Source organism: Priapulus caudatus, unplaced genomic scaffold (assembly GCF_000485595.1).
Source record: "Priapulus caudatus unplaced genomic scaffold, Priapulus_caudatus-5.0.1 Scaffold1703, whole genome shotgun sequence".
Taxonomy (NCBI): domain Eukaryota; kingdom Metazoa; phylum Priapulida; class Priapulimorpha; order Priapulimorphida; family Priapulidae; genus Priapulus; species Priapulus caudatus.
Genome location: NW_014578764.1, coordinates 27,784 through 40,716, shown reverse-complemented (window position 1 = coordinate 40,716; position 12,933 = coordinate 27,784). Strand labels below are relative to the sequence as shown.

The 12,933-nt window shown below is 47.4% G+C and overlaps 1 protein-coding gene across 1 annotated transcript in view; it reads left to right on the top strand.

Moving 5' to 3' along the window:
- The window catches only part of LOC106817368 (arfaptin-2-like), a gene marked incomplete at its 5' end in the record, with an annotated part of 13,361 nt that extends 1,078 nt beyond the window's left edge, over positions 1 to 12,283 (top strand). The window contains 7 exons of the mRNA XM_014822028.1: positions 647 to 709; positions 1,756 to 1,902; positions 6,686 to 6,809; positions 7,207 to 7,393; positions 9,036 to 9,135; positions 10,540 to 10,600; positions 11,541 to 12,283. Coding sequence (XP_014677514.1) covers positions 647 to 709; positions 1,756 to 1,902; positions 6,686 to 6,809; positions 7,207 to 7,393; positions 9,036 to 9,135; positions 10,540 to 10,600; positions 11,541 to 11,647 — 789 coding nt within the window. The remainder of the gene's footprint in view (positions 1 to 646; positions 710 to 1,755; positions 1,903 to 6,685; positions 6,810 to 7,206; positions 7,394 to 9,035; positions 9,136 to 10,539; positions 10,601 to 11,540) is intronic.
- Between the last annotated feature and the right edge of the window lie 650 nt (positions 12,284 to 12,933).

Below are 12,933 nucleotides of genomic sequence, written 5' to 3'. Positions count from 1 at the left end.
GAGAACAAGAGTGAGAGGAGGATTGGGCGGGGGGGAAGGCGGAGAGGAGAGAGGTGAGGGAGGGAGTGCAGTGCGGCAGGGGAGGGGATAGGGCGGAGGAGGGAGGGAGGGAGGAGTGAGGAAGCTGCGCACCAACGTGACGGTGAAGCTGAAGCTGCTAGAGGAGAACAAGGTGAGAGGAGGATGGGGGGGGGCAAGGGCGAGAGGGAGAGGAGGGAGGGGGGTAAGAAGGAAGGGAGGCGGAGGAGTTGAGAAGCTGCGCACCAACCGTGACGTGAAGCTGAGGCTGTACGTGCTGATGCGTGCGTGGTCCGCCGTGCCGTGCGTGCTTGTACGCTCGTGCGAAATGCAGTGTGTGCGTGTGTGCTTCGTGGTGCGTTGGTGGTGCATGTGGTACGTGCTGTCGCGCCGCGCTGCTTGTAGCGTGCCGTGCCGCGGTGCGGTGCTTGTACTGTGCGTGTTGCGTTGCTTGTACGTGCGCTTGCGTGCTGTGCTCTGTACGTTGCGTGGTTGCTGTGATGACGAACGTGAGATTTCGCTGGTGCGTCAAACCGTGTGAAACGCCACGTTCCTGCTAGGACGCGAGCTAACATTGTATCCGCACAACGCTTTTCTAACTCTGCTTGCGTAACTTGCTCACTTGCAGGTCGAAGTCATGCAAGAAGCAACTGGTTCGCTTGTTACACAGGCGTGTCAGCTTACTTCGCAGGTAAGATATGTCCATATCTGTGTTGTTAATCCCGACCGCCTATCCTTGCCAACTTACTGTGAAGTTAAGTAGAAGTTATGCATCATTCCAACCAGAGACAGCTATCCTCTACCAGTGGTCTACTGAATGAATATCTTTATTTCCTTCGCGAGTTGAAATAGAAAAGTTTGTTAAGTGAGGCTATCTGCAATCTAGGTGCGCCACTATAGTATACTGGCACACTGCTTGACCCGCAATAGACGAGTCACACACATCCCTGGCATGCTGGAGTGGTTGTTGTAACGACATTTTCTTCAGGTAAATGACCGAATAATGAAAAGGTGCGTGTATCATGTAATTTTAGTCAAATATTGTCAATCACATACGCATTAGTCAGTTTATGATGTTGTGTGAGGTGCGTCTAGACAGGAACATTGTCACTTTGTTGGTGATAATAGTTATCGAAGGATATCAGAACCAAGTTTTTGGGGCCTGCTACTAATGAGAGGTAGTTATGCCCAAGAAATCTGTCACTTTGATGAATATGATAACTATCAAAATATTAAGGAAACCAATAATTGAATATAGGGCATGCCTATAAGGAGTAGTTATGACAACAATCTCCGGTTTTGATGAAAATGAACCAATTGGGGACGGTACTTCCACAAGACAAAATATCTACACAGCTTCAAACAATCTTACTACTACTTACTAGCTTAGTATCAAATATAGGAATAATCACGTTGGACGGTCACTTTCACAAGGAAATATCGCATTTGTTTACAATGCAGTCAGTATCATTGATGAGAATAATCGATTGGAAAACGGCTTACCTTCCACCAATAAATTTTGCTTTCGTATAAGATTATAAGAACGTTATCAAAATATAATTCAATTCAATTAGGACGTACTTTCCCAAGAAAATGTCGCTATACTCGCTATTGTTTAAGAATATAGAAGTATCACACGATACATTGATCCAATTGGGGTTGGTACCTCTCTACCGGGAAAACGATGATGGCGTATTAGTTTGAGCCATGTCATTTGTATGCCACGATGCTTGTCAGGCAACCATGAAGCTCTGCGAACTCGCCTCTGAAGCAGATTCAAGCATGCAAGGTTTCAATCTCCGACACAGCCATGCCACCGTCCTAGTGCTCGATCGGAATCACCGGAATGCACTGAGAGCCGCGCTGGCGGCAGTTGAGGCGACCGCAAGACTATCGCTCGCTCGTCAGTTTTCCCGACGTCAGTCTGTGATTTTCGCTGCTGCTTGCAGCTGTTGGCGGAGGCCGGATGTGGCGGAAGGCGAAAGGTCACCATCGGTCAATCGTTGCGCGTCGGCCGCAGCCTCTCAGCGTCGGCGTCTTGAGAAAGTTTCGCGAGCGGATGCGTTTTTGCGCGATGTGCCGAGCCGACCGCACCGCTGGTGGGACGCCTGCGCCCCGCTGTGAACTTTCTATCCGAAGTTTCGGAATGCGTTTCTGTGCTTAGAGCAGTGGAGTTCATGCGTTTTTTATTGCGTTGGCACGGGGACGATGTGGGGGGACAGGTTGTCAGAATTCGCCGTGAATAGGTGTGAGCGGCGGTCCTGACGGCGCGAGTAATTGAAATTGTCGCATTTTTTTTCAAGCGTGCTTCGCCGAAATAAGTTGGTGACATTTTGTGACAGTCAAGTCATTGACGGTGACCGTGTGTTTACTGTTTTTGATGCGGTCGGGCGAAAAGTTCGGTGACAATTTGTGACAATGTCAGACCTCCGGTCGTTGAACACTCACGATGCTGTTTCTGGCTTTGCGGACTCGCCTCGTCTTTTTTTTAACGGCGCGCGGTTTTCTCATCCCGATTTCTTCCCAAAAAAGCGAATTTACATTTTCCCGCGACCAAGCACGTCCCGTTACGGGTAACGGGCTACGCAGCTTCTAGCTTCGCGTTGTTGACGTTGTTAGATGAGTGAATGATTGATGAACACTGGCGCACCACAGAGGTCTTAAGAAAGTAGAAAGCGCAGACGGATAAAATCACTCAGTGATAATAAACAGCAAGCCCAGCTGTTAGGGCGCCGCTCAGGGGCGTCAGCTACTGGGGGGCGTGCCTGGGGGGGGGCCACGAGCCCCCCCCACAAATTCTTCTGTGGCCCCAGGGTGGCCCCCCCCACTAACAAATTCTGTTTGATAAAAAAATTATGAATTACAAAACAATGCCGTTAGAACCAGTATAATACAGAAGAAAAGTCTATATATTGTCGCCCCCCCCCCACTGAAAATGTAGGGCCCCAGGCTGCTCCCGCTGAAAAAAATCCTAGCTTACGCCACTTGGGCGCTGCATGCTAGGGGGGTCAGGTCGGCGGGCATGGCCCCCCCCCCTTGCAAAATTTTTTTGAATGGTAGACGTCTGGGATTTCATTCTGAGTGAGTCTTGCGAGAGAGAATTTAGGCAACACAATTTTATACCAAAATTTATGGAAGCACTGTGCTGTCAGTGCTTCTATCTGCGGGCGCCAGTGATGGAGGATCGAGTGCTGCGATGAGCGGTGTTTTCTAGCTAAGATTCAGCATGCGTGGTGGAAGTGAGCAGGGCGGTTGTCTTTGTATTAATAGGTCTCAGGGGAGAGACTTAGATGAATATAGCAAATAAGATCAGCGGGCGTGCGACAGGGGGATGGACCAGGACGCCGTCCCAGACCCCCCTGCTTCGCGCAGAAAAACGGTATCTGAGGGGATTTTAAATTCAAAAATTCTCAATGGGGGGAGTTGCCCCCCAGACCTCCCTTTTGCCCGCCTCTCCTGCTCGCCAAGTTCGAGTCTACAGCTCAAACCCCCCCTTGGTTACAAATCCTGTACGCGCCCCCATGTGTAGGTTGCTGATATAGAATCAGTTAACCCTACCCTAACCCCTAAATCCTACCCTAACCCTAAGCCTATCCTCTAATTACTAAAATACAAACAAATTAGCCAAAAAATAAAAATAAAAAAAATAAACAATGAGACAAAATTAGCCAATCAGAGCCCGTCCCACTAGCGCGAATCACTATCTCTCCCCTGTGAATTCGATACGGTGTCTTCTCGTCTTGTGGGTGAGCGACGCGCTGCTTGAAGTTGGTTTCACGTGATGGTTGGTTACCACACCAGCGGATTTGTTCAGCTGTGGCAACGCGCTGCTGCCTGCCGTTTGCCTATACGGCGTCAACTGAAAATGTTTTTGGTGGGGACTGGTCTCTGCTACCTGCTTCCGTCTTCCTTGGTGTGCGTGGTGGCTTGGGTGAGCACGCGTGGCTTGAGTGATTCACTTTTGATGGGTTGGGTCCACATCTGAACTTTCTATGATGTGGCAGCGTTAGCCTGTGTTGCATATAACGGCGTCAACTGGCAAGGAAACTTCTAGAACTAGTCCTCTGTGAAGCCTAAGAACACTCTCTTGGACTGGTGCTATGGGGTATAATAAAACGTTGGACTGGTGAGGAGACGTGGCTATGCACGTGAACTAGAGACACTCCTTGGACTGCGTCTCACGCGTATAATACACGTGGACTGTGCGTCTATGTGCTCGTGAACTAGAACACTCCTTGGACTGGTCTACACGGTCTATAATACACGTGGACTATGCGTAATATGTACGCGTGAGAACTAGAACACTCCTTGGACTGGGTTTACTGCGGTATAATTACCACGTGGACCTAGTGTTGTATATGTGCGTTGAACTAGAACACTCTTAGGGACTGGTCTACACGTATTAATACACGTGGACTGTGGTCTATGTACGTGAACTTAGAACACTTCCTTCGGAAGCTTTTGGGGGGGGGCGGTTTTCGCCTTTTCATTTTTTGGCGGGTATAATACACGTGGACCTATGCGATCTTTATGTACCGTTGAAGTAGAACACTCCTTGGACATTGGTCTGATGCGTATACATACACGTGGACTGTTCTGGTGTGATATATGTACGTTGAACCCTGAGTAACAACTCTGTGGACTGGTCATCATGCAGTATCAATACACCGATGGACTGTGTGCTTATGTACCCGTGAACTAGAACACGTCCTTGGACTGGTCTATGCGTTATAATTTACACGTTTGGACTGAAGCGGTCTATGTACGGCTGAACTAAAAAACATCCTAGGGCTTACGGCGGCATGAACTATCTATGTGTAGTGAGTGCGGCGACTAGGTAAATTTTATTGCCCGTTAATTTCTGTTGATTGTTGTTTCTTTTGGAAATTAAATGCCTAGTCTAGGTTTCCGCCTCGCTTTCTGCGTCATGGCTATTCGAACTGTTACTTATAGCGCGCTCGCATGACAAAAATTACCACCCATCGTTATGTTCTACGATGTAATTGGATTAATGTGTATATTGGCGGTAATCGTGTGTGTGTGTGTGGTGACACAAATCTTGTGCGTGCGTTGTGGGCTGCGTGCGTGCGTAGTGTGTGTGCCTGCATGCGTAGTGCGCGCGCGCAGTGCGGGTGCCGCGCGGCAAACCCACGTGTGTGGCAGTGCGTGATTGTAATTGTATATGTTCTAGTTCATGATTTCTGATCGTTAGGGAACTAGTAGAATCACCAGGTCCAAGGTAAGGAAAAGGCCTTTATTGTTCGGTGATTGGGGCACCTCGGTGCCAGACGACGTATATGTACCTCACGTTTAGAATATATAATGTATTCATACTATATACATGTAATACACAATAAACCCCAGTGCAACCCCCCCCCCCCAGTGCCATGTACGAAAAATTTACTCTGAATTAGCCTCTGACAAGATCTCTCTAAAACTGTCGGCAGCTGATTGACATTGGCTTGGTTGATTATTGAGTGGCGATGTTGATGTACCAAGTTAGTAGAACGATAAAAACTTGGTTTTTAGTTATCTACTCTTGCTGTGTACGTATAGCAGACAGCCGCGCGTACGTCGAAATATTTATCATTCTAGCTATCGTTTTGTTTATTGATGAAACACATCTCTCTCCTTCAACGCCCGTCGGATGTATATCTCTTGAAGACGTATCCGTACAAGTATATCTATCTATTTACGAGTATTATATATAATATATTATATATAAATATATACTAGTAGGTTTGATAATATATATATAAATATATATATATTCGTGATGGCAGGGGTAGAAATTTACTTTTGAACTAGGGAGTCCAACGGACTCTCTACCCTCAAAAAGAGGGAGTCCGTAGCAAAATGAGGGAGTCCGCAGTCTGAAGTTCAAAACTAAAGATATTAACAAGAGTGCATAATAGAGATCTCTATTTGGCACTCTTGATATCTCTATTATGCACTCTTGATATTAACAATAACACATGTGCTTATTTTTAAGATTCATGCGGTTGCACATCTGCCAAGTTTTCTTTTGACATTAGTTGAAAAAATACGGCAATTCCGCGAAGCCGTGCTCCGGAACGAACTAGCTAGTACATATGGCAGAATTTTCAGGGAGTCACACGGACTCCTGCATATGTAAAATCAGGGAGTCCGGCAGTAAATCAGGGAGTATTTGACTCCGGACTCCCGTTAATTTCGCACCCTGTGATAGTATTCGAGCCTTGGAGAGCACCCGACATGTAGCATGTTTTCTAGGGTTTGTCACTTCTCAGTCAGGGTTTGTCGACTATTGGTAGCTTAGGTTGGCCACCAGAGAGTCAACAGGGTATCCCCCCCCCCAGATAGCACAACCTAACTTCGTCCCCTATCCCATCCCCAGCGGTCTGGGGAATGTGTTGCGGGAACTACCGGTGTGGAAATATTTCTCATGACATTCCATCCTTCACTCTTCCCTCGCGACCGCCATCTTGATCCAACTTGGAAAAAAAAAATATATATAACAACATATATATATACATATATATAAATTCACAAGCGGTTTTTTTTATGTAAAAACGGGAAATAGTCGTGATAGTATTCGTCTGTGTGAAAATTAGCAATTCTATTATATTTAATATGAAACGGCGTTTCGTTTTCGTTTTTGCAATATCGTAAAATGTGTTATTTGCAGCAGATAGAGCTGCTGCGCGACACGCAGAGGAAGTACGAGGACATCATCCGCCTCGGCCGCGCCTTCTGCAGCCACTTCCATCACGTCGTGCAGACGCAGCGAGCGCTCGGCGATGCCTTCGCAGGTTACTGTCGCTATTTTGATTTATTTCGTTATTCTGCGACGGAAACGGATCGTAGGCGGTTCGGATTCCGAAATTGTTTAATCGTTACTGTAGCTATGTGTAATAATATATATTTGTTGTACATAATGGTGTATTATTATACGTAATGTTATATTAATAATACTTGACGTTGTATTATTTATACATAATGCCATTGACTATGGTGTATTAATTTCGGACTAATGGTATATTTATTATACATAAAGGTATATTAATTACATAATTATACATAATCGTATATTAATTATATAATCACACATATCGATATATTAATTATACATAAGGGTATATTAACAAAACCTAATGGTATGATAATAATGTGTAATAATTGCCGTCTCCATCTCCATGGCGACGACAGAGCTGGCGGTGAAGGCGCCCGAGCTTCAAGATGAGTTCAACGTGAACAGCGAGACGCAGCGAGCGCTCGTTGCCGCCGGCGACACGCTCATGGCCGCGCTCAACTTCTTCACGTCGAGCGTCAACACGCTCGTCAACAAGACGATGGTGGACACGCTCGACACGTACCGCATGTACGAGCAGGCGAGGTGAGTCCGTCGCCGCGGCGACGACCGGGCGCGGCGAGACAAGAGAACGCGCTTCGCGGCGGTCTGTCGGGGTACCGGCATGCACGCTTTCGTTAACGGGGTTGGGGGCGAGAGGGTTGGGTTTAAAGTTTGCGGTGTGTGTGTGTGTGCCTGTATGCTAGGTGGGTGAATGTGTGCATGCATGTATACCCCGGACCTGCCAACCCTTACGATTTTTTCGTATTCCTTACGAATTCCATGATGTTTCTACGATTGTACGATCAAACTAAAAAACTTACGATTTTTTACGACTTGTGAAAATTAATGTTTTTTACATTGTGAGCCGAGAAATATCTGGCGATTGTGGGCGCAGCCATATTGGATCACGCGTTCACGTTGTTCTCGCGTGATCTAGAGTTAGTCCCATCATTCATTGCGCGCATAACATACAAACAAAATGGCCGCCTGCTGTAAGAAAAGAAAAGCCTTACTATTTTCATGAATCACAGGTTGGCAGGTCTGTATACTCTTAGCGCACCACACCTACTCTAACATCACAACCATCCTAACTCTCTCCCCTCACGCGCGCGACACAGGCTGGAGATGAGACAGTAAACCTGCAGTAATACATGCTTCACCACTCTAAACTCTACCCATCGTCACCTGTTCTTACTAATACTAAAACTAAAAATATACTATACTATACTATACTGTAGCTATACTCTAAACTACGTACTTTATCTTTACCTAACATCTACCCATCCTCTCTCTCTCTCCCTCACACACACCATGCAGGCTGGAGTATGAGACAGTAAACCTATTCTTACGCGGCAGTAATACATGCTTTACTACCCTAACCTCTACCCATCTTTACCCGTTCTTACTAAATACTAAAACTATACTATGCTATACTGTAACTATACCTTAAACTACATACTTGATCTTTACCACTAACCTCTAACCACCCTCACTCTCTCCCCTCATGATCACGCGACAGTATATGCTTCACTACTCTAACATCTACCATCCTCACTCTCTCTTCTTACTCGACAGTAATACATGCTTTACTACCCTAACCTCTACCATCTTTACCCGTTCTTACTAATACTAACACCTATAAGCTCTACCTTAAACTATACTTAACTTATGTACTACTTACCTAAACCTCTACCCCCCCCCCCCCCCATCTTCACCCTTCTACAAACTAAAACTATACTATGCTATACTTTAACTATACTTTAAAACTATGTACTTGATCTTTACCTAACCTCTACCCATCTTTACCCCGTTCTTACTATACTAAAACTATACTATGCTATACTGTAACTATACTTTAAACTATGTACTTGATCTTTACCTAACATCTACCCATCCTCACTCTCTCTTCTTACTCGACAGTAATACATGCTTTACCTGCCCATAACTCTACCTCTTACCCTTCTTACCTAATACAAAACTAGTACTCCTATATGTACACCTATACCTTACACACAATCCCGTCTGATCTTTACCTAACCTCTACCAATCGTCATCCATTCTTGCTAATACTAAAACTATACTATGCTATACTGTAACTATACCTTAAACTACATACTTGATCTTTACCACTAACCTCTAACCATCCTCTATCTCGCTCTCCTCCCCTTCGCATGGGCCGGGGGGGGCTGGAGTACGACGCGTACAGGGGAGAGTATGAGGCGGTGAGCCTGCAGGCTCAGCAAGCACTCGATCTCGCTGCCTCTTCACCGACGAGAGACAAGACCGCATAAGGCCGCTCTCGAGAAAGCGCGCAACAACGTACGGAGAGCTGAAGCTGGTGTCTAGATGAGACCATAGGTAAGCAGTGAGGAGGGAGAGGAGGAGAGGGAAGAGGGAGGGGATAGAGGAGAAGGGATGATGAGCATGGAAACATAGGAGGAGAGGAGGGGAGAGTGAAGAAGCTCGGCACCAACGACGGGTAAGCTGAAGCTGCTAAGGAGCACAAGTGAAGGATGATGGTGGGGAAGGAGGGGAAGAGGTAGGTGTGTGTGTGGGGAGAGAGGAGGGCTTGGGATGGGGGGGGAGACGGGTGAGCAGTCTGGTGGTGGATACGGATGGGGGGCTGGGATGGGGAGATAATTCTGAGTGCAGGCGGGAATGCGTCAGCGCCTGTGATGAATTGCGCTTGTAGTGGGACGGCTTGCATGTTTGCCGTACCGGCGCATTTACTCGTGCTACGTGCGTGCGTGCTTGTACGCTGCTGCTCGCTGCTTAGTATGTGCGTGCTTGACTCGTGCATACGTCGCTTGTCACTGGCGTCGCGTGCGTGCTTGTACGTGCGGCGTGCGCCGCTGTATTGCGCTGTTTGTGCTTGCGACGGCTGCCGTGCGTGCGTCGCTGCGTGCGTCCGGCGTGCTGCGTGCGTACTGCCTTGCGTGCGGCGTGCTTGTCATCGTGCGTACTGCGGCGTGCGCTTGTACTGCGTCGTGTACGTGCGTGCGTGCGTGCTAGTACGTGGCGGCGTGCGCCGTACGCTGCCGGGCGTGCTTACGCGGGTGCGTGCTTGGGCTACGTGCGGCTTGTAACTGCGGCATGCGTGCAGTGCTTGATACTCGTGTGTCGGCTCGAGTACTCTGCGACGTGCTCGCCAGTGCTTGTACGTCTGCGCTGCATGTACCGTGCGTGTGGCGTGCTTGTACATGCGTGTCGCTTGTAACGCGTGCCGTACGTGCGTGCTGCGGCTTGTAACGTCGTGCGTAACGTGCGTGCGTGCGTGCTGTACTGCTCGTGCGTGCTTAATGTACGTGCGTGTGCCTTGTACTCTGCTACGCGTGCCTGCAGTGCTGACCGCGCGTGCGTGCTGCTGGTCCGCGCGGTGCAGGGTTTGCGTGCTTGTACTCGATCGTACCGCGGTGCTGCGTGCTTGTACCGACGTGCTGCGTGCTGTACGCGTGCGGTGTGCCTATTCGTCTGTGTGCGTGCGTGCTTGTACTGCGGTGCGCGTGCGTTGCTTGTAGTGCGGCGTCGTGCTTGTACTCCGTGCGTGCCGTGCTTTACTTGCGTGTGTGCGTGTGCGAACGTGAAGATTTCGCTGTGCGTCAACCTGTGCGAAACCCATGTTCCTGCTAGACACGCAGCCACATGTATCCGAAACGTTTTCTAATCTCTTGCGTAACTTGCTCTTGCAGGTGAAGGTCATGCAGAAGCAACTGGTGCTGTTACACAGGGCCGTGTCGGCTTACTTCGGAGGTAAGATATGTCCGTATCTGTGTTGTAATCCCACGTCTATCCTGCCACTACTGTGAAGTTAGTAGAAGTTATGCATCATTCAAAGAGACAGCTATCTCTACCAGTGTCTACTGAATGAATATCTTTTCTCGCGAGTGAAATGAAAGTTTGTTAAGTAAGGCTATCTGCAATCTACTGCCAACTATATATACTGCCACTTCTTGACCCCCAATAGACGAGTCACACACATCCCTGCATGCTGGAGTGGTTTGTAACGACATTTTTCAGGTTGATGACGAATAATGAAAAGGTGTATCATGTAATTTTAGTCAAAATATTGTCAAATCACATACGATTAGTCAGTTTATGCATGTTGTGTGGAGGTGGTTAGACAGGATATGTCACTTTGTTTGAATATAATAGTATCAAGATATAAGAACCAATTTGGGCATGCTATAATGGAGGTAGTTATGCAGAAAATCTCACTTTGATGAAATATGATAATATCAAAATATAAGAACCAATAATGAATTATAGCATGCTATAATAGAGGTAGTTATGCAGAAAATCTCGTTTTGATGAAAATGAACCAATTGGGACGTACTTCCACAAGAAAATTCTACAAGTTCAACAATCTTACTACTACTTACTACTTAGTATCAATATAGAATAATCAGTTGGAAGGTACTTTCACAAGAAATATCGCTTTGTTTAAATGCAGTAGTATCATTGATAGAATAATCGATTGGGAGGTACCTTCACAATAAATTTTGCTTCGTATAAAGTATAGAAGTATCAAAATATAATAATCAATTAGGACGTACTTTCCCAAGAAATGTCGCTATATCGCTTTGTTTAGATATAGAAGTATCACGATACAATGATCAATTGGGTGGTACTTTCACGGGAAACGATGGCGTATATGTTTGAGCATGTCATCTGTATGCACGATGCTTTGCAGGCAACCAGGAAGCTCTGGAACTCGCTCTGAAGCAGTTCAGCATCAAGGTTCAATCTCCGAACAGCCAGCCACCGTCCTGGCTCGAGGGAATCACCGGAATGCACTGAGGAGCCGCGCGGCGGCAGTGAGGCGACCGCAAGACTTCGCTCGCTCGCTCAGTTGCCCGACGTAAGGTCTGTGATTTCGCTGCTGCTGCAGCTGTGGCTTCGGCGGTGTGGCGGAGGGGAAAGGTCACCATCGGTCACTCGTGGTCGCCGCAGCCTCTCAGCGTCGGGCTTGGAAGTTGCGAGCGATGGTTTTGCGCGATGTGCCGAACCGACGCACCGCTGGGACGCTCGCGCTGTTTTTATCCCGAATCGAATGCCGTTTCTGTGCTAGAGCAGTAGTGTCACGCGTTTTTATGCGGGGACGAGTGGGGACAGTTGTCAGATTCGCCGTGAATAGGTGTGAGTGTCACGCGCGAGTCTTAAATTGTCGCGTTTTTTTAAGCGTGGCTTCGCGAAAACGTTGGTGACATTTTGTGACAGTCAAGTCATGACGGTCGTGTGTTTACTGTTTTTGATGCGTCGCGAAAAAGTTGGTGACAATTTGTGACAAGTCACCTCGGTCGTTAACCACTCACGATGTTTCTGGCTTGCGGACTCGCTCGTCTTTTTTTAAGCGCGCGGTTTTCTCTCGATTTCTTTCCCAAAAACGAATTTCATTTCGCGACAGCACGTCGTACGGTAGCTCGCAGCTTCTAGTTCGGCCTCGACCTCCCTCCGCTCGCCTCCCTCCCTCCCTCCCTCCCTCCCCTCCCTCTCTCTCTTCTGCTCTCTCTCTCTCTTCTCTCTCTCTCTCTTCTCTCTCGCGACAACACAATAAAATTTATAGTGAAGAAATAATAGACAGAATAGTAATTATAACCAAACGAGTCGAGTACGTGGAAAAATAACACGTTATTGCGACGTGTATTCAAGTAGGACCTCAAGGCGAGCAACAGCCAATCAAAGTGAATGCTACCCTTATTGCACGCATTATCACATCTTCTCCATATTAGTGCATCGCGTTTCCGAGAAGAGATTTCAACAAAAATACGAAACATATACAACCCGTTTGGGCAAGGAACAGTGTCACGAAGGCTGCCGTGTGTGGTATTACATGATATCATCTGAGAGATCTATTCCAATGTGAATCTTATATAGTAGGTAAATGATAAGCCTCCCTTCCCCCTCACGAACATTCTATAACTCCACGCTGCCAGGGTCTATGTCTCCCTGGGTTAGGGTTTGGAGTAGGCGTAGGCGACTCCCTAGACTCGTTAGTGGAGTAGGCGAGGTATGGTCGCGGCATATCTAATAAGTACCAGGGTACGTTCCGTGTATACCGGACCGTACCCAGGGTACGTTCCGGC